The 21,979-nt window shown below is 30.8% G+C and overlaps 1 protein-coding gene across 1 annotated transcript in view; it reads right to left on the reverse strand.

Moving 5' to 3' along the window:
* Window positions 1–1,357: 1,357 nt before the first annotated feature.
* Window positions 1,358–21,979, reverse strand: part of LOC134718600 (carnosine N-methyltransferase-like) — a 30,999-nt gene continuing 10,377 nt past the window's right edge. Inside the window, exons 2-8 of the mRNA XM_063581228.1 lie at window positions 16,214–16,403; window positions 14,938–15,107; window positions 11,681–11,821; window positions 9,093–9,271; window positions 6,237–6,350; window positions 4,685–4,788; window positions 1,358–2,619 (exon numbers count right to left, since the gene is read on the reverse strand). Of these exons, the coding sequence (XP_063437298.1) occupies window positions 2,515–2,619; window positions 4,685–4,788; window positions 6,237–6,350; window positions 9,093–9,271; window positions 11,681–11,821; window positions 14,938–15,107; window positions 16,214–16,403 (1,003 nt within the window). The 3' untranslated portion in view covers window positions 1,358–2,514. The remainder of the gene's footprint in view (window positions 2,620–4,684; window positions 4,789–6,236; window positions 6,351–9,092; window positions 9,272–11,680; window positions 11,822–14,937; window positions 15,108–16,213; window positions 16,404–21,979) is intronic.

Genomic DNA, 21,979 nt, shown 5'->3' on the forward strand with positions numbered 1-21,979 from the left:
TTTCCATATCTTTTCTACAGGGCTACCCGGGTTATAAATAAATGCTAATTAATCGTTGTAGTTCCTGTCAATATAATACTTCCATATTCCAACAAATATTACATTTAAAAAATAGTAGTTCCTATACAACATCAGCAACAATTCTATGAAGTAGATTTTATTATGGCCGTAATCAATTTTTATCTGACTATTTGAGCGTTGAACTAATAGGTTGTCGTACCAATGGGGTGTCAAACTAATGGGGCATTTGAATATCAGGGCTACTCTGAATAAAATTGGAATTCATTGCATATTATAAATTTGTGTGGCTATTCCACATTAATTTCATTGAATTGTTATTTGGTCTTATACATGTAGTTCATATATTGATTGTGTACCAGTCTTTCTTAGGTGGTGTTTATCCTCAGTCCCATTTTGGTGTTTGTTTAAAGTCATTTATTTAAAATGAAAGCGTCATACAATGATTACGCCATTAAGCATTAATAGGGAAGCACCCAAATACTTTTTTTTAACATTTTTCTTAAAATGATACCAAATTATACATATTTGACAAGCAATGCAATTGAGAAAGAGGCAAAATAGTAATCCTTTTACAATTTGCCACTTCTAGTTGATCGAAGTTTGAGACCCATAACATTAACTTATTTTTTTTATGATTAAGTGTTCTATTAAAAAGAGGTAAAATTCATAAAGTCTTATACTATTTAGTATTTTTGAAATTAATTTCAGTTGTAAGATTTTGTGTGTGAGGCTTATTATAAATGGGTCAATAATATCTTTAAGTGATTCATAGGAGGTAAAGGTAACGTTTTTTCCTGTAGCTTTGATATGTATGATAACTTGTTTCGATGCTGAGACATTATCACATATGTGGTCAAATTATGGTGAGATTACTTTTTCTGTAAATTAACATACCCTGAAAATCCTTTTTTGATGCTGCTTCTCCTGGTAAAAATTCTTTCTTTTAACACTATAAGTTCTATAGAAATTTAATACTTTGATGTTTTGAACACATTTAATAGCTCCTTAGTTTTTACACATTTATTTCCTCTACTTTCCAAATCAACACAAATGGTTATGCTCAGTCACTTGTTAAAAATAGAAATATGTACAATGTCACTATATTTACACAGAATTTTTTGTTTACACACAGCTTTTGAGTTCTTTATTTAGAGGCGCATAAGGTGTATCGACCAAAAAGATTATTAAGCCTGCACAAGTGTCTTGCATTAACATACTTCATTCAAATTTTGCTAAAAGATGTTAAAGTGGGACAGCCCACAATTTGTTTATATATGAAGCTATTATAAAACAAGAAATGCCAAATCTTGTCTTTCTTGGCTTTTGAGTGAAAATGTTTAAAATGATATATAACTATTTAATAGTATGCTACAAATATACACAAAATGATAAAAGTCTTTCACAGAGTCAGACTACATTGTGAAATGTGTCTTCACAGTAAGCTTACCAATCTTACAAAAATTGACAGGTCATAATAAAACATAAACTTATCTAGAGGCTCTAAAGAGCCTGTGTCACTCACCTTGTTCTATGTGCATATCAAACAAAGAACACAGATGGATTCATGACAAAATTGTGTTTTGGTGATGGTGATGTGTTTGTAGATATTACTTTACTGAACATTCTTGCTGCTTACAATAATCTTTATCTATAATGAACTTGGCCCAATAGTTTCAGAGAATTTTTCTTTTTAAATTGATAAAATTTCAGAAAATTGTTAAAAGTTGATTATAAAGAGTAAAGAATCCTTAAGGGTTCAATTGATCATTTTGTTCATGTTGACTTTCTTATATATATATAGATCTTACTTTGCTGTACATTATTGCTGTGTACAGCTTACCTATACATATAGTAATATTCGAGATAATAGCCAAAAAGAGCAAAATTTTCGTTAAATCAACAATTCAGAGGTATCAACCCAAGAACAAGTTGTCTGATTTATTTAAAAATTTCAGGGCAGATTGATCTCAACCTGATTAACAAATTTACGACGAACAACAGACTCCAAGTAATGAGCCTTTGTGACAGTGAGCTAAAAAAAAAACTTTAGAGGTCATGGGATCTTTACTGTAAATTTATATTTTGTTTAGAGCACTGATTGTTACGATATGTACTCAGTCACATAATTCACAATAATTGAAAACATCGCAAATATTTTTGAATTTACAGTAATTCAGACGTGTAAAAAATATTCAATTTAAATCATTTGTCTGTCAAAGACATATTACACTGGAATCACATTAATTGTATACATCTGTACGCTCAATTTAAAAGTTTTCAAATTGAAATTTAAAAAAAAGCTCAGAACATTTACAGGTGAAATGAACAGAAATTCAAAGAAAGTGAAAGGCATAGGTATTTCTTCAAAGATAGAATATATTATAGAATAAGACGAAACCAATCACTGATATCACTGTACAATTCATGTTGTGTAAGTCAGATGTCATAATGAAATAAGTACAATTTTTTACACAAATTTAAAAGCTAAGTTTTTCATGATACAGGTTTCTGAGCAGTAAAGAACACACTACTGTATTCATATCTCAGCATAGATTTAGGGTTCTGTGTATAGGTAGATCTCACATCTTTTTCCTCTCTCTGAAAAAAAACAACAAAAAAAACTGAAGATTTTACTAAATAAAAAATCTGTCATTTTTCCTACATTGAAGTTACAAATAACATCATAACAGCATGTTAAGTTTCTAATATAATTCCATATAATTCTGTGACTTGTCCTTGTGAAATTTTATTAATTTGCAGTGGCAGTATAAAGATTGTATTGTTTTTCAAGATGTGCTTCAAGTTTCAATTCACAGATCTGTGCATTGACATTAATTCTGTAATATCTTTGTGAATTTGGTTGTATTAACCTGTTTATAATTATTTTTTTAATCAATGTCCAAATAAATGATGACTGACAGATACACAGATGGACAGACAAAATTATACCATACGTCATCCTGTCTTTAAAGATAGGAGTATAAAACTGAGTGAACTTGAAAAGGAGAATCTGTTTGTTTTATCTCTGTATTTTTGTAACTTTCACACAACATATAAGGCATTGCATCAGAATTTCAGTTTTCCTTAAAATGTAATCAAAGTTTTCCAACAATCAGATTAAAAGCTATAACATAACAAGAGGCTCTCAAGAGCCTGAATCGCTCACCTGAATTTTTTTGGTTAAATCTCTCATCAATGATAATTTTGGCTTTTCAATTTATTTAAATGTTCTTTGAATCGTCCTTTTTTCTTCAAAAGCAAAAAAAATAATTTTCTCCTATGTTCTATTTTAGCCATAGGAGCTATGTTTCTTGACATACAAGGAAATGAAATATAAAATTTATACTAGAGACTCTGAAACTAATTTAGCCTAAGTTTGGCTGAAATTGATAGAGCAGTTTCAATGGAGAAGATTTTTTAAAGAAAGTAAACATGATGAACAAATTGTGAAAAAAGTCTTTAAAGGGCAATAACTCCTATTGACAGTTTTGGTCAAATTGACTTATTTGTAGATCTTACTTTGCTTAACATTTTTGCTATAAACAGTTTATCTGTATCTGTATCTGTATTCAGGACAGGTAGACCTTGACCTAATAAATACTTTAACATCTTGTTTTATTTGCTCTAAATGCTGGAGTTTTTGAGATATAAGCCAAAAACTGCATTTTACCCTGTGTTCTATTTTTATCCATGACGGCCATGTTTTTTGACAAAATAAAAATAAAGCACAAACTTTATTTTATACACCCTACTGATCATTCAGTTGAAGTTTGGTTGAATTTGGTTGAGTAGTTTACGAGGAGAAGATTTTTTAAAGTTAGCAAATATGATGAACAAATTGTGAAAAATTGTCATTAAAGGACAATAACCCCTTAAGAGGTTAATTGACATTTTTGGTCATATTAACTTATTTGTAGATCTTACTTTGCTGATCATTTTTGCTGTTTACAGTTTATCTTTATCTATAATAATATTCAAGATAATGACCAAAAACTGTAAAATTTCCTTAAAATTACCAATTAAGTGGCAGCAACCCAACAATGGTTTGTTTGATTCATCTGAAAATATCAGGGCTGATAGATCTTAACCTGACGAACAGTTTAACCCCATGTCGGATTTTCTCTAAATGCTTTCGTTTTTGAGATATAAGCCAAAAACTGTTTTTGACCCCTATGTTCTATTTTAAGTAACGGCGGCCATGTTTTTTGACGGATCAAAAATCGAAGCACACACTTTGTGCAGAATATACTAAGGAACAATCATGCTAAGTTTCATTCAAATCCATTCAGTAGTTTCAGAGGAGAAGATGTTTGAAAAATTGTTAACGACGACGACGGACGCCAAGTGATGAGAAAAGCTCACATGGCCTTTTAGGCCAGGTGAGCTAAAAATGAATTAGAGCGAAAGATGGGACTTCCACCCTATCACCTTCCAAAACATGCAAACGTATTTCCTTTGGTAATTTTGCATACATCATTTATTGACTTACACAAGTTGTATCGTACCTTGACCTATAATGGTTTACTTTTATAAATTGTGACTTGAATGGAGAGTTGTCTCATTGGCACTCATACCACATCTTCCTATATCCATTTACAACTCATTATATATTAACTTGTCCCATAACTTTCATTAAGATGAAATATCCCTTATATTACTGTACCTGTATGACAAATCCAACTTGTTTTATAACTTTCTTTAATTCTTCATATGACAGTTCTATAGAAACTTCATTTGGAATGTCTGAGTAATGGTATAATAATGGACCTAAAATAACAGAGAACATACAATATTGATTTAAATGAAATATTTTTAAATATACCAGTAAAAATAATCGAGCCATTCTTTAGTATGAATAATAATTAATATTTTTAAAATATTAAAATTTATATAAACATATTAAACAGATCAATATCTGTCTAGCTTCATATCAAATTATCAGGATTATAATATATTATTCATCCAATATTTTTAAGGATTTCTGATTCGTTATAACTTGATCACATGTACATTTGTATTTACTCGGATTGCAATCCAATACTGTTGTGTTTAGCTTTTCGTAGGTCAAACACAGCATATTGCACAGGGCATACAGTATGTTACTAAAAATACATACTAGAAATCCCCAATTTTACATTGTTCATGCAAAAGTTGTTGATTAATAATATAACAATTGCATACTTTGGTTGAGGTCATTACAATGTTATATCCACCTAGAGAAGCATATAAGCCTCAGGATTCGTCCTCAGTCAATATGCTTATTTTAGGTCGATATTACCTTGTATCGACCTAATACAAAGGCTATAATTGTATAATACAGTGACTAGAAAGAACTAATATCGTTAAGAACCTAGCTGTTTGCACAGAGGTAAAGTTAATTTGATTTCATTTTCTATATTCTTTATTTCTAATACAACTTTTCACTATTCTGTAAATCTAAACACCCATTTTCCCTTTTTTTAATTAAATTGCACATTTGATTGTATTCTCCTTTATCAATTTTAAAAAAAAATTCTATTCTGTAGCATATTCAAAACTGGCAACAAAATATAGCAACTGATTATCTATATATTCTAGATCCAACTTTTAAGGAGCCAAAGCAGGGGCCTGAGTGACTCTTGTATTGGACATTAAAATGTCTGTTATAATAGTGTTGTATTTCAGCATGTCAAAGCTACCCAAATTGATCCACTATCTTACAAGTTTCAATATACTGTAAATAGTCTCTATATTGGATTCATGTATAACACAGTAGGTAAGTGCTTGTTAAAACTTTTATCATATAAAGATTACTGTCAATTCAGAAATTAATGCGTGCATTTATTATTGCAATTTTGTCATTTTAGACTAAATTGTGATTTAAATTTTTGCAAAATTCAGTAAAATCCTGTTAAATTCATATACTAAATTTCTAATTGCAAGTTTTAATTATTGCGATGATAACCCTGTCACAGTTTTTCGCAATAATAAAAATAACGCAATAATTTCTGAATTTATAGTAATCATGTATCTGTCAGGTTTAAGAAAAGGTGGCTTGAATTTATACTGATTTTACCAGGGGTTGGCACTTTATGCTTAATATCTTACCACAAGTCATATATTATTTATATAGCAAAGGGTAAACGTGTGATAAAATTAGTATAAATTCAAGCCCAATGAATAATTTTACTATATAGTTAAAATATAATACATTGGGGCATGGTTGTTTATCTCACCTAGATTAATCCAGTATCCTCCAGGTTTCAGTATATTGTAAATAGTCTCTATATATGATATTATACAGTGGGCTGTGTCTATAAAGAACACTGTAGCGACGCAATCGAAGGTGTCTGCAATAAAAAAATATAGAAAATAGGATTTCCATTTATATCAAGCATACTTTGTAATAGTTATAGACCTATGTGTGTTAAGTGTTTCTATAGATTGTTGTGAAAAGTCTCAAATTATGAGAATATTAGTTTTAAAGTTTTTTGTTATTTATGTTGATATGTTGTTATTGAATGCAGAGAGGGGCCTCAGTGGCCGAGTCTTCTAAGTATTTACTAGCAAGTTAAAACTGGGATTGTGAGTTTGAACCCCTCTCGTGCGGGTACACTCGATGCAAATCTAAATTGAAAAGAATTGTCATTTGCTATCAAAGGTCCTTGGGTTTTTCCAGGCACCCTCTGCTTCCTTCTACAATGAAAAGTCTAAATGTGTTGCTTTAACATGTTAAAAGTGGCGTCAATTTTTTCTTTTCAATTAGATTGTTTTCAATTAAATCTTGATTGTTTTGTTTTCTATTTTCATTATATTAGTAAGTTTGAATTATAAAATAGTACCTGTAGCCATCTTGTCATCTTAAAGGCATGAATATATATGCATCCACCGCTTTGAAATATTGTGTTAATTTTTATCATAGTTATCAGAAGCAATATTATATCAATTCATTCATTTGCAAAACTCCAATAATTTTTTTTCATAACACTCTAACATCATTGCAAACCCAGAATTAAACATTAACAAAAGCAAAAGGTATGATAACGCTGTTTTTGGCCACTTGAATTTTCATGCAAAAATTACAAAGTTACAAAATAATATCCTTCAGATGTTTACAAGTCTATCAGAAATCAGAATTTTCAAATTTTAGAAATTGTGTCTAACACATCCATGACATCTGTTTGAAACATCTTAAATTTAATGCAAAACTGTAAAATATAAAACAGAGCCTCATTTTGAGGTTTTGTAACAAAAATATTAATATATATGAGCCTTTTCAAAATTCTATTTTACTGAACAAGCTATAAGATGCCTTATACAAAGATAACAACCCATGTGGGTAAAATACCTCCAATGAGAGTTTGTGATTTGCCTCATATAATTATCAAAAATTAATAAAGCAGCTATTTTTAGATAAATTTTATCAATTTCAATTTGATATCTTTGCAATAAATGTCATGTTGATATCACCCTATTCATTTACCATATTAAGGTTAAACATTTACTTTTTTGGCAATTTCAATTTCAAGGGCCTAATTATGGCTAATATCATACCTTTGCCATTCATGAACGATTAGAAATTCAAAATTTAACCATAGTTTTTTTCTGAATTAATGGATGCATTAAAGGGGCCATCCACTTACAAACTGCATAACTCAAGGGTCTTTCAGTCTACTTTACTTGTGCTCTTTCTATAAAATTCAGAGAAAAGAATGTATAGCAATATAACATCTGATTGTAATTTGGAAAAGATCAGCAATCTGTTGGTCAAATTTTATTTTAGGGTAGCCAGGTTGACTACAATAGTACACCATTGATGAAAATTATTGTTCTTATTGATATCAATATGAAACAGAAACAGAATTTTCAGAGTTCGCAAAAATCTTTTTCCCCTGGTAGTCCTTGAAGAAAATTTGCTGGTCCTCACTATTGAAAAATACTAAAATTGTGTCAGTCCTGTGAAGAATTTTGGTGGTGAAATCCTGTGGACTAACACTTTTCGCGAACTCTGCATTTTAATGAAAGAAGATAGAGAAGCTGTATCCACTCTTTTACACAGGTAAACAAATGTTGGATGGAAACCTTTTTTTCTTTCTAATTCTTATAATATATGATTTAAACTTTCCAAATAGTTTTAAATCAATATTTGGTTCCTTTTAATAAGTTATTTCTCTGATCTAAATTCAATTCTGACATTAAATCTGTTAGCTTTCTTCCCTTTTAGCTTTTATGACAACACAAAATAGTGACCATTCCTGATGACCTCACATTGAACAAACAATATCAATTCATATTGTTTTTTATAAATGATTGTTTGACTTCAGTGATATTGTTGGCTTTTTTCAAAACAACCTCTATCCTTTTTTATTGGGAAAATATGTGGTATTTTCTTAAAATTGTGAAATTTAGAATAAACCATGAATTCAAGAGTCAAACCCTTCTTTGAAATAAAACCACTTTTTGGCAGTGATGATACATAAATAGACCCTCAAATCTGCACATATAGTCATTTTAGGCATGAAAAGTGTATGAATGAGTGATTTCCAGTTTGTATTCATGCCCAATTACTACTGATCATGAGACTGCACTGTTTGGGAAAAAAGTCGTCTTTTTGGGAATAATTTTCAGCCTTTTTTATTTCAAATTGGGATTCTTCTCCAGTGGAAAAAGTCTTTATTCTCCACTAATTTAAGGCAAACAATATCACTGGCAATGACTGGACTTTGAACTATTAAAGTTTATATTCAGGATGAGAACATGTTAGTATGATATGAATATTAAGGACGATAATTATTTGTACAAGTACTACATGCTTAGCCATTTTTTTACATGCTAGTTCAACAAATGGAAAGAAACTGTAATATTCCTGACTTGGTGCAGAATTTGCAAAATGTCTTAACAATTCTGAAGTTGATATTAAAAAAATATCTGAAAAACAGCCTTACATGGTTTTAGGAAAACTTGCAAATTAGGGAATATTTAATTTTGTGGTTTTGAAAAAGTCTGCATTAGTTCCTTTAGAAAATTTGTATTTTGTTTAATATTCAAACTTGTGGTTCCCTTGTACCCATGAAATTCAAGAAATTACAAACCTGGATCAGTGTATATTTCCAGGAAGTCTCCAGCAGCCATGGAGAAGTTAGAGTTAGGAGGTAGCTCTGCAGGATTGACGTCAGGGAATTTACAACTAGCTGTCTGGTCCTCAGTGTAAGTATTGTTTGTCCATTGGTGTATCCAGGGATACAGGGTAAATGATTTCACAGCATTGCATCTATAATACAAATTATAATTTTAAGTGAATTAAGCAATAATATAGATAAAGAGCCTGAGCCTGAATTTCTAATCATGCTAAGGGTCCAAAACAAATGTCCAATATAAATCATAGGGTTATGTTCAAATATTCAGGACAAGAATATGTTATGATATATAACAAGGAAATGTGTCCAAAGAATAACATATCATCTCTAACCATTCTTGTTACGTGAATCTTCAAATCTGAGTAAAATGCAAATGTTTAAACAATTTTGCATAGTGAACATGTGATTTTTTATGTTCGTTCTTATGTTATACTGTTTCACAACTGTCCCAGGTAAGGGGAGGGTTGGGATCCTGCTAACATAATCAATCCCACCACATTCTGAATGTATTTGCCTGTACAAAGTCAGGAGCCTTTAATTCAGTTGATATCTTTAGTTGATGTATCACATATTTGTTTTGTGTTCCTCTTTTTTTACATAAATTAGGTCATTAGTTTTCTGTTTGAATTGTTTTATGTTTGTCATTTCAGGGCCTTTTACAGCTGACTATGCAGTATGGGCTTTGCCAATTGTCAAAGGACATACAGCATGTACAGTGACATATAACTGTTAATTTCTGTGTCGTTTGATCTGTTGTGGAGAGTTGTCTCATTGGCAATCATACCAAATCTTCTTTTTTTAAAATGTACTAATTTTCAAGTCATTGTGACCAGTCAAAGATATAACTCTATAGGGTTATTACAGAAAATAACTTGTGTGTGTTATTACAGATACTTTCATGAGTTGTCTACTCTTTATTCCTTAAATTTTCTAAATCTGTAATATGATATGTTTGTTATTTGTAAAATTATTTCATTTATAGTGGGCTCTAGTATAGGGAACTCTTGAGACTTTGCGCAGAAACTAAATGCATAGCCTTGATAACTAATTTTTTAATTAAATTAATTTATTTTTGATTAACCATGGTAAATCAATGAGACGAGGCTATTAAAGAATAAACTTAGCTGTGATAACAAGGCTAGGTTATTAAAGGAATGTAACTTATAATATAAGACACTTGGGAATTACTGAGAAACTTGCGCAGAACCTCATTACATGCTCTGGTCATTATTTCTTACAATAAATTAAAATAAATTGTAATTAAGCATGATGTATGTCTGAGCAAATGCTTTGAAGTGATATAGAGAAGCTGTGATAACACCCTTTAGTTATTACAGGCATATTTTTTCTGTAATAACATATAGGTGTACTATGCAAAATTGGCAAACTATGAACTGTTATATCTTTCAATAGTTAAGTATACATATAGACAAAAGTAATATCAATCAGTCAGGGGACTTACTTAAACAAGTGATTTTCTAAATCACTGATTCAAGTAACATTATTTCCATAAAGGTTGGATGTTAGGGTTGTCTTTCTTTTATAATCACCTGTTAAAGTAGTACAAATAAATCACTAGAAGATGTGATTTAATTTTAATGTAGCTTTAGATATAGAATACTAATTATAATGATCCAGGGACTAATTCTGTTTCTAAACTTATCAGAACCAACATCTGTGTTGTCTATATCTAGCTAGGATGACCAGGTCATTTCAGGTGATGACCTTGTACTGAATCTAGGATAATGACATAAAAATCACTTGTTTACATATCAGACCTCAATTTCCTTCCCAAAAATCACTTCTTTAAGTATCATTCTGTTAATAACCCACACTAATTTCAACACCCCCGAACAGTGAAATTTTTATCGGGAACAGTAGAATTTTATTACATAATCTGAAAGATGAAACCTTGAACTTCACAGGAAAAATACTCCCACTGCTGTGAAAAATCTTTTAAGAAAGTATCAGCTCATTATGTAAAGCCATTATTATAGCATTTTTTCAACTAATATGGAATTTTCAGTTAAATGATAGCATCAAAGGCATGAACCTTGCTACTTAAAAGAAGCCAAAATGTTCATATTTTTTTAATTTTACTAATTAAAAGATATTATCTAAACCTATGTGTTTAAAATTTAGAAAAAACTACAAAATCCCAATTTGTGATTAAACCTCGAATTTGCTACTCAAATAAGTGATTTAAAAATCACTTATTTCAGTTAGTCCCCTGACTGTCAATAGAACTTTTATACATTTTAACTATTAAAACTAATGATGTATATTCTCCCTTTTAAACATGTAACATACATATGTTATAACTATTCTTTGAATTTTTAGTTCACAATAACAAATGTATGTTATTTTTCTGTAATAACCCTATAGTTTATTAGTTATATCCCTGACTGGTGACCAAAACTTTGTGATTATATTAACTACTGTAACCATGCATTTTTGTTGTTCCTTTACCATGTTTACCAGAAATATAACAGTGTAATTATATATCAAACATCAGTATAGAGGTTTTGACAAATAGGCCTTACTTGTTTAGTATAAAATTTGATGCCATCAACATAAAGAGACTCCATTCATTTCCTTGACAACTGTACCCCTGTTTAGCTATCTCATATGCCAGTCTTCCCAAACCAGCACCAGGAACCAGTACAGAAATTTTAGATGGATCACTGAAAAACAGAAATTGCAAATACTTACACAAGGTTTTTTACTAGAAACTGTAGTTCTTACTAGTATATAAATTAGTTAGATTTAAATTTTCTTTTCAAGATGTTAATAATATTACCTTAATCGTCTCCAAACAAATAAAATGTGCACAATTGTTTAGGTAAATGTAAGCAGGTAAAAGGCATTTTAAACAACTGTCATGGCAGATCGTAAATGCACACTTTTTTTTAAAGATAACAGACAGGAATAGTAGATATAGCTATTAATGAGAAACAAGTGTCAGAAACTTCTGAGATAGATAGAAACTACATGTACAACAAACCACTCTGCACCATAAGTCACTAGTCTGACTAGGGGTAAATTCAGTAAATAAATATACGTCATCAGGGACCACCCATTTAGGGGAGAGCTTTCTGTATAGCACTGAAGTTATATGGTCTTCTTATTGGCAGATAATGTTTGTAATAAATATTTTTTGGTAGATGGATCAAAACTAGAGTTGAAAAAAAATAAAAAAATAAATGCTGAATGTACTAATTTTTTCCCCTTCAGGGTTGAAAAGTAATGGGGGTCAGTATGGGAATTCAGTGTGAATCTACATTGTTTGTAAACAAGGCCATGTGAATGCCCAAAAATGCCGCATGACCCCATGTTTTTATTGTTGCAAAAGATAGGGCTACATTTGTACTTTCATGAATGATATATGAAAGATTTTAATTTCTAAAGGTAAATCAGGTATAAATTTATTTCCACACATAGATTAGCATTAAAGTCAATGGGAGATTTTTTACTGAATTTACCCCTAAAGGAAAAATGCACTTTTTCACTGTACTTGTCCAAGGCCACACAATAATCACAAAACTCATTTCCTGTAAATGTTAATGTAAAGGAAGGATTTTGGAACCATTTATAGCTGTTTTTTACACAAGTTTCTATCTTTAACTGCGGCTATCCAGGATGCACTCAGTGTACAGTGAGAGAAGCATAAGTATATTGTAAAAATCAGTTTTTGTGTCCAGATTGAAAGAAACAATAGAAATTACACTTGAGAGTTATGATATCAATGAAAGGCATGAATATTCTCCCCATTTACATCACATTTTACACATATTTCTTGTCATAATGTATATAATCATATGAAAAAAATGGATTATCTCCCTTTGACGGAGTGGTTTTTTTTTTAGCTGTGTTCCCCATGTTAAGTTGTAGACCAAGTGGTAAATAAGCACTTTTCTAGTATTTTAACACTGGAATAATCTGACCGCATGAAGGTAATCATTTATTTTTACATAACGCTTTGCGTTTCTTTATTTAAAGAATATACTAGACAAGTTTTCATGATTACAGGTCCTTCATCTATGAAACAAGTGTTGAAATGTTTGTAATTGGATTTTTAAGTTAAATTATTGCTTTTAAATACTCTAAATTGTAACTTCAATCTCCCAAATGTAAATTTTGGTCATACCTAATCTTTTTTTTTCATATTTGTCATTTTTTTCTACTTCAGTTCTAGCTGTCTAGTTTTGGCAAAGAACCCATCCTGATGTTGGGGTAACAGGAATTTCTGCAGAGTGATTGTCAATGACATTTTGTGAAATTTACAAGTAATTAAAACAGATTTAGTATAATGAAACATTATTGTTGTTTTATTTGGTATGAAACTGCTTAAAAAAGCCTTCCAAAAGTCTTTTTGTGGTCTTTTCATGGTATTTAACCAAAAACTTCCATATAAGGGAAAAAACTAGCTAAGAGTACACCAAGACTTTAGTTTCTAGATGTACTTGCAATACTACTCAAAGCAAACACAGAAAACAATTCATATTTATTAAACAGTATTTTACACCATTCCTTTAAAAACAGTCAATGCCCAACTGTATATACCAAATATACATTGGCCGCAGTATGGGCTGTAGTATAAATTTTGCTCTATCTTTACAAATTTAGCATTTTTGAAGGTTGTATTGAAACTGGAATTTGAAAATTGGATACATTACATGTTTATTACAAAAAAAGATGGAAAAGAAGTAAAGAAGTCTCTTATAGGGGTAAATTCAGTAAATAAATATACGTCATCAGGGACCGCCCATTTAGGGGAAAGCTTTCTGTATAGCACTGAAGTTATATGGTCTTCTGATTGGCAGATAATGTTTGTAATAAATATTTTTTGGTAGAAGGATCAAAACTAGAGTTGAAAAAAAATAAATGCTGAATGTACTAATTTTTTTCCCTTCAGGGTTGAAAAGTAATGGGGTCAGTATGGGAATTCAGTGTGAATCTACATTGTTTGTAAACAAGGCCATGTGAATGCCCAAAAATTCTGCATGACCCCATGTGTTTATTGTTGCAAAAGATAGGGCTACATTTGTACTTTCATGAATGATATTTGAAAGATTTTAATTTCTAAAGGTAAATCAGGTATAAATTTATTTCCACACATAGATTAGCATTAAAGTCAATGGGATATTTTTTACTGAATTTACCCCACTAGCAAGTATTTGCACAACTTTGTTTAGACACATAAGAAAAATGTCTGAATATTGGTGTTCAGCTGACTACATGTAGTACATGTATTAGTAATAGTTGGAAAAGATGTTGGTGCAGACTGGGAAACTGTGACAATACTCACATTCATTATTGTCGTGTATGTGAAAGTTGAAGGCCCTAATTTTTATTACATTTTCAATAGTCTTTTTGACAACATTATTACATGTAAGTATTCATATTTAAAATTAAGTTTTGCAAATCTACAAACGACTTGTTTTCTCTAAGATTTTAAGCTTTTAAGATGATTTTTTTTGTTAATAAAAATTTACATGTGCATTGTACTTTTTTTCTTGTGTTGTTTTGATTGTTGGACAAAATACTGAAGGATTGACAAAAGGGAAAGAAACTTCCTTATAAGAGATGTTTACTTATCTCTCCATAGTAATTGTTTACCTCCCCTCCATAGATTTTATACTACATGTACTAATACATCACTATGTAAGTGTACTTCTTACAACAAAAGTAGCTTTTAAAACACTCTAAAAATGTCAATCATAATTTTAACTGCCCTGCCTTTTAACCGAATACCCTTTTCAATCTAAAACAAAAATATTCCTTTTATAAATATCCCTACCATTTTGATTTTGGAAATTTTTCACATATCTCCATGACAATAGGAAGATAACAAGCCTCTCTTTCACTTTGACCGTCTGCACTCCAGTCCCGTACAAACTGTTTTATTGTTGTTCTAACTTTGTCCATATCAAACTGTGTAGGTGGAACCTCTTTCTCATCTTCAGTTGGCTGAATAATATACAAACAAATCAATTTAACAAGTCTAAATTATAAATAAACAAATTAAGCTGTTCCGTCTCCTCATTTAAATTTAATATTGATAAAATTGAGAATGGAAATGGGGAATGTGTCAAAGAGACAACAACCCGACCAAATAAAAAAACAACAGCAGAAGGTCACCAACAGGTCTTCAATGTAGCAAGAAATTCCCGCACCCGGAAGCGTCCTTCAGCTGGCCCCTAAACAAATATATACTAGTTCAGTGATAATGAACGCCATACTAATTTCCAAATTGTACACAAGAAACTAAAATTAAAATAATACAAGACTAACAAAGGCCAGATGCTTTTCGGGCCTTTCATAGCTGACTATGTGTAATAGAATTTGCCTTTTGTTGAAGGCCGAATAGGGACTTATAGTTGTTAATATCTGTATCATTTGGTGTCTAGTGGAGATTACCTTATCGTTATCATACCACATCTTCTTTTTAAATTTATAACATTGAATTTTTTGGCCAAACGTTACTTCTTTCAAAAAAATTCAGAGAGAAATAAAACATAAATATAATGAAATTAGGTTTTAAGAAATGGATTGTTGTATTTGTTCACATCTGAAATTAACGAATAAATAGACAGAAATAAAATATGAATAGTATCAGGATAAGTTTATTCTTTTTAACTAGACTAGTACTGTTTTTGGAAATAAGAATTTGATCATAAATATTTAAAAAGACATATATTGTTTTTGTCTGTGAATACATGGAATAATTGACAAAAAAAGTGTGAACAATAAAATGAAAATCTGCTTGAAACATACAGGAAAAAAATAACATTAGAACTTTGAGTCCTCAATGATCTTCAACTTCTTACTTTAATTGGTCCTTTGAACATTTTTGATTTGAGCATCACTGATGATTCTTTAGAAAACAATATAGTACACTTCTAGCATACATACATTTAATCCTGGTACATGTGGTATCTTCATATCCATATGTATATAGTTGTTAATGTCTGTGTCATGTTGGTCTCTTGTGGACAGTTGTCTCATTGGCAATCATACCACATCTTCTTCTTTATATTTGATTATTTATTGTGAAAACTATCATTACTTTGTACCTCATGAGTTTTATTCTCAAACATGTACTCAGCATCTTTGATCACTAATTGAATGATTTCATAGTTATGGTCAACACAGTTCTGAATTAAAGTCAGGTTGTCAAGGTAACCAGGTAACATCTTTTTATGACTATCAGACAAACTCTGGTAAGACTCCACTGCATTTTTTACTCTTTTTGATGAATGTATTCTGAAATGTTAAAAAAAAAATTATTTCAAAAATATGTTAGTCATGTTAGTTTCATATTATTATGATCATTACAATAATGTTGATTACCAGCAAAAATCAAAGTGTTTGTAAGCACTGAGGGTAAAGATTGCTTCAATTTATCATTTGGAAGTAAAATTAATTATTACATTGGTTGTAGTTGATTTTTTTTTTAAACAGCAATTCTAAACAAAGGAAGATAATTCCAATTTTTAAAGATAGCTTTACCAATGTCTTCGCTTATATTTTTAGAACAGATATTAGATTCCTGCACCTTGCAAAACTTATGTTTTTTTCTTGACAAGTGTATCATCATTTTGTGCCTTGAATATGAGCATATATTACATGGCTAAATTTCTAGAAATGTTCATGGATAGGATGTATGAAATGTTATGATCAATGCACTACATTTTTTGTAGCAAAAAAGGTATTGATAAATCTTGAAAGATTTAGATATCAAGTTGAAGTTGACTTCAGTCCCTTAAGGTTTTGATTGCAGGTACATTGTACATGTAATCCTGGTTTGTAGCAGTTTTCATCAGTTGTGATAACAGTTAATCCGCTTATTGAATGACTTGGGAATATGTATAGCTATCAATAAATGTTCTTGGTTCCTTTCTGTTACCCAAACTAAGGTTGATTTTCATCTCACATACACACTAGGTGAAACCCCTGCTGTTTACACAAGACAATGTTTGACATGTCCATTTTGAATTATCAATCAACGTATTATAAAAGTGCCCTTTTCATGATTGGCTACTAGCCCTTTTGAAATCCTTACTGGAACACTGATACATAATGGAATTTAAACAAAGCATTTTGAAAGAAAGTCATGTGATCAACAAGAAAATGTAAGAGGCAATGGACTGATTTATGCAAATGACCTTAGATCAATATGAATACATATGATATATATATATATTCTAACATCTTGTTCATTTACAATGCAAAAAAGCTTAATGTACAAGTGCTACAGATTGTTATCTTATGAAGAGATAAATGAAAAAATGAACAAATTAAGGCCCAGTTTATGTTGAGCCACGGCTGTCATTTGGCTATAGTCCAAAGAATTATGAGGCGCCCCAGAAAAAAATGAAAATAGCCTTGGAAGACGTCATAATTATTAGGACTGAGTGAACTCCGTTCAAATAATTATGATGTCTTGGAAGGTTATTTTAAACTTTTGTTTTGATGCCTTTTTGCATCAATGTAAGGCGTCAAAGAAAAATAATATAGGCACTGCCATTCGTAGGCTACGCGTACCCATAACCGATTTTATAAAAAAAAATGCCATTGGATCTGAAATGAAAAGTAAAATATAAACGGAAATTATCGATAATATGGGGATATATATAATATTTCATGCAGAAGGAGTGGAGAGTATGAAAAATGATATTTTCAAATTGTATTTATTTAAAATAATGATACATAATAAACATTGCAATTCAATGCACTGATGTACATGATGTAAAAAAGAACAACATGATCAGAAAGAATTGATACTATTAATTATAAAATGTAAATGAAATTTAAAGAATTAAATTTTACTGAACTTGAATAATACCCATATGACTTGTTAAAAAAATTAAAAAATATTCTTTTAGTAAAATGTAAAACAGAAGATGATCAAATAAACATTTTGCTTCCCTTTTGTCAATCTTTAGTCATGCCAAGTTAAAAGTGGAAAGGACATTCCATTTGAAATGTACTAAAGTACGCATAGTAATCCTTTATCATGGTTATACTAAAAATGGTTTAAATTGAAAAACTAGAAGTATTCGACATAAAAAAAACTTGACCTGAGACTTCTACAACGCCATGAACACATATAATGGTCTCAGACTTGACGTACAATGACTTATGAATGAAATGCTGCGAATTCCATTTAAAACTACACTTTAAAACAAATACCAATGTATTAGGCCTATTGCTATCAAATTTGTTTGGATTTTTTTGCCTCCGTGAATACATGAAAATGCTATTCTTTAATTCCTCTTTAATTTTTGTTTTTCCAGTTCTTCTTTTCTCTGCAACTGCAATTGACTTTAAGTTTCTTTTATACATGTTATACTATTGTATAGAATTAATCAACTGTTCTCATTCATGATTGAAGATGAAATGTCTTTCCCACATGTAAATCACTCTTTTACCATGTTTACATTTTAAGAATATTTATTAACTGAAAAAAAAATGTTCACTTAGTCTTACCTATAAACATGATGAATATTTATAAAACTTCTGAGTAGTTTTGATTAATTTATTCACTAATCATGCTAATTGCAACAAATTCTGTATATATGTATAGAGAGCCCAGGTGGTCGTGTGGTCTAGCGGGACGGCTGCAGTGCAGGCGATTTGGTGTCACGATATCACAGTAGCATGGGTTCAAATCCCGGCGAGGGAAGAACCAAAAATTTGCGAAAGCAATTTACAGATCTAACATTGTTGGGTTGATGTTTAGACGAGTTGTATATATATACATATATAGATATAGGAAGATGTGGTGTGAGTGCCAATGAGACAACTCTCCACCCAAATAACAATTTAAAAATTAAACCATTATAGGTTAAAGTACGGCCTTCAATATATACAATGTATTTCACATTTCATTCCTCATCTAATTGCATTTTTTATAAAACCAGATATGCCTACAAAGGCAATTTTACTATTCATACCCCCATGGTGGCATGCAGGTACGTTTTGTAAACACAGACACTGCCAAAAATATAATAGCCTTTCAAGATGTCATAGTTATTTGGACTTAGTCAGCTCCAGAAGCAATGAAGCAGAGAATCCATTAAAGCATAGTAAGCGTGGGTAACTCCACACTATACTGTACGATAAGACGATAAGCGCTGTCAGTTAAAACTACGATGAAAAGGAGTTCATTTCACACACCTATTTGAACTAAACATGCTAAAAGATAAGCATCGAATCGTGTGTAAATGGAACACTGTAAAAAATCAAAGCGCGAAAGCGCTGTAAAGGCAGTTAATTACAGGTTGTGTGTATTTCTATTCCAGTTATATCATTATCTTCCATAGAACAGAGGTGGTTTGTAGAATTTAAGATTTAGAGTTCTTTTGTACCTTGTTCACCTATATCTATAGTCTACTGTTTACAGTATATTTTCTGTTCCTCGCCATGAAATGCATTTTTAGTCATGGCCTTGTCAGTTTGCTTTAAATTTATGAGTTTGACTGTCCCTTTGGTGTCTTTTGTCCCTCTTCTTTAGACATATAAGAACTTTTCCTTTTCAATATAAATAGACTATTTTTAATTATTGATTGTATACGCATATTCTATGACTCCCATAAAAAATAGTTCACAAAGATTGACTAGTCTCTGTACTGTGTGTATAGCAAGAACATCAAGTAACATAATAGTAAATGTACATAGTAACATGTCAACTTTTTTGATGACCATACCTGCCAACTGTCAGTATTTGCCCCATCGAGCTCGAGGCTCCCAAATGGAAATTTTGTAAGAGCAATTTTGTCGACTATTTAAAGAAAACAAATAATTCAACAATGGCTATAAGCTTGTTAATGCAAGAAGAAGCCAAAAACCACATTAGAATATATTTGAAGGGAATCCATGACAATCGCCCCATTGGCAAATAGCCCCACTTTTTCACTAACTCGCCCCACTTTAAAAAAAAACTGCCCCAACCTGGATTACCAAATTGCCCCACTTGTGAACTGTGTTAAATCCCGTAAATATTACTCCTGTCAACTCGCCCCACCTAATAGAAAACGATAATATCTAGATAAATATATTATTAACCAGGAAGAATTTAGTAATGCCAACTCGTCCCACTTATGTAAAAAGATGTTATCCCGTTGTATATAAGTTAAATTCTGTTAATATTACTCCTGCCAACTGGTCCCACCTAATGGAAATCGATAAAATCTAGATAAATATATTATTAACCAGGATGAAATAAGTAATGCCAACTCGCCCCACGTATGGAAAAAGATGTTATCCCATTGAATATAAGTTCGATTCCTTATATTGCATTATGATACAATTAACAGGTTTCTTTTCAATTGTTATGCAAATAACTAAGCTTCAAAACTAACATTTATTCTTCAACAATCCGTTTTTTTTTAGAATTATAATTTCAGTACATATCAATAATAGTAATTAAATTAATTTTCGGTTTGTTTGTATTCTGTGTAGATTAGTTTTCATTAAAGTGGTGCGAGTTTTTATTTTTAATTATTTATATATATATTAATCTAAAAATTACCGTTTTTTTATAAGAAGGGCGAGTTGGCAGGAGTAATATTAAACAGGGTTCTCGCTAAGGCAAGTCCATGAGTCCTGGACTCATCAAAATCTGTCTGGACTCACCATTTTCAAAACTGGTGAGTCCACAAATACATCAATATTGAAATATTTTGTATAAACGGAACACAGTTACCATGACTCACCGTGGCCAAAAATGACAAGTCCCTGGACTCGCCTTCAAAAATCCTTAGCGAGAACCCTGATTTAACCAATTTCACATGTGGGGCGAGTTGGGAGTAATATTAAACATGATTTAACCAATTTCACATGTGGGGCGATTTGATAAATCAGTTTGTGGTGTTTTTTTAAAAAGTGGGGCGATTAGCCATTTGGGCAACTTGTCCTGCTTCTATTTGAAGGCCCCCTTGAAGGTTTTGTATGACTATATGAACCATCTTTCACGTAAAACCCCCATGTGCATTTTTAAAAGTTGGCAGATATGTTTCTAACTCCAGGCAAAATCTACCGGTATGAATGAAAAAGAAGTTTTCAATTAAGGCTCTGTACAGCTGTCTCATTAGCATTTTAACCACTTCCCATATTTGCAATTAAAACAATAGAAAAAAATTATTCAACGCAAAAACAAAACTTACTTGTAAATATGAAATTCTCTTTACGGTATGAGTTTTTTCATTGTTTGAGATTGTACAGTAGTACCTGTAATTGCTTATACCTATTTCTTATTCACTTTTGCTTGATAAACTCACTAAATATCATATACATTGTACCACATCTCCTTATTTTTATATGCATTCCAATAACATGAACTATTGTAATTCAATTCTATATACCAAAGCAAAATGAACTGCACCACTTTCATTCACTAGTATGCATCTTTTGGCAAAATACAAGTTCTTAGATGACACAATTATATATTAATTGATAAAAAAATAAAATTTAGTTTACAACTCTTTAACAGGTATAAAAAAAAGCACAGCTGTGTCATAAATTGTGAAATCTGTGCTGAAAACATAGACATTGATGGTATTTGAGTAATTCCATATGTGAAGCTCAACATTAGCTCGTCAGTTGGTGGTGGACAGTTATAGTTCCTTTCTGCAGGCTAGGATGTATGACTTTTCAGGAAAACCAATTTCACAAATCAAAACTTTTCTCTAGATTTCTCCTACAATATTCATCCAGTTTAGTTCTTTTGTTTTAATTGGACACCGTCCTGATTTTTAATTTTGCAAACCATTCAGTCTCTTGCTTGCAAATGGTGCATGAAAATAGGATGGGTATGGCAGTAGACAAGTCTCTTTAAA

Source organism: Mytilus trossulus, chromosome 5 (genome assembly GCF_036588685.1).
Source record: "Mytilus trossulus isolate FHL-02 chromosome 5, PNRI_Mtr1.1.1.hap1, whole genome shotgun sequence".
Lineage (NCBI taxonomy): Eukaryota > Metazoa > Mollusca > Bivalvia > Mytilida > Mytilidae > Mytilus > Mytilus trossulus.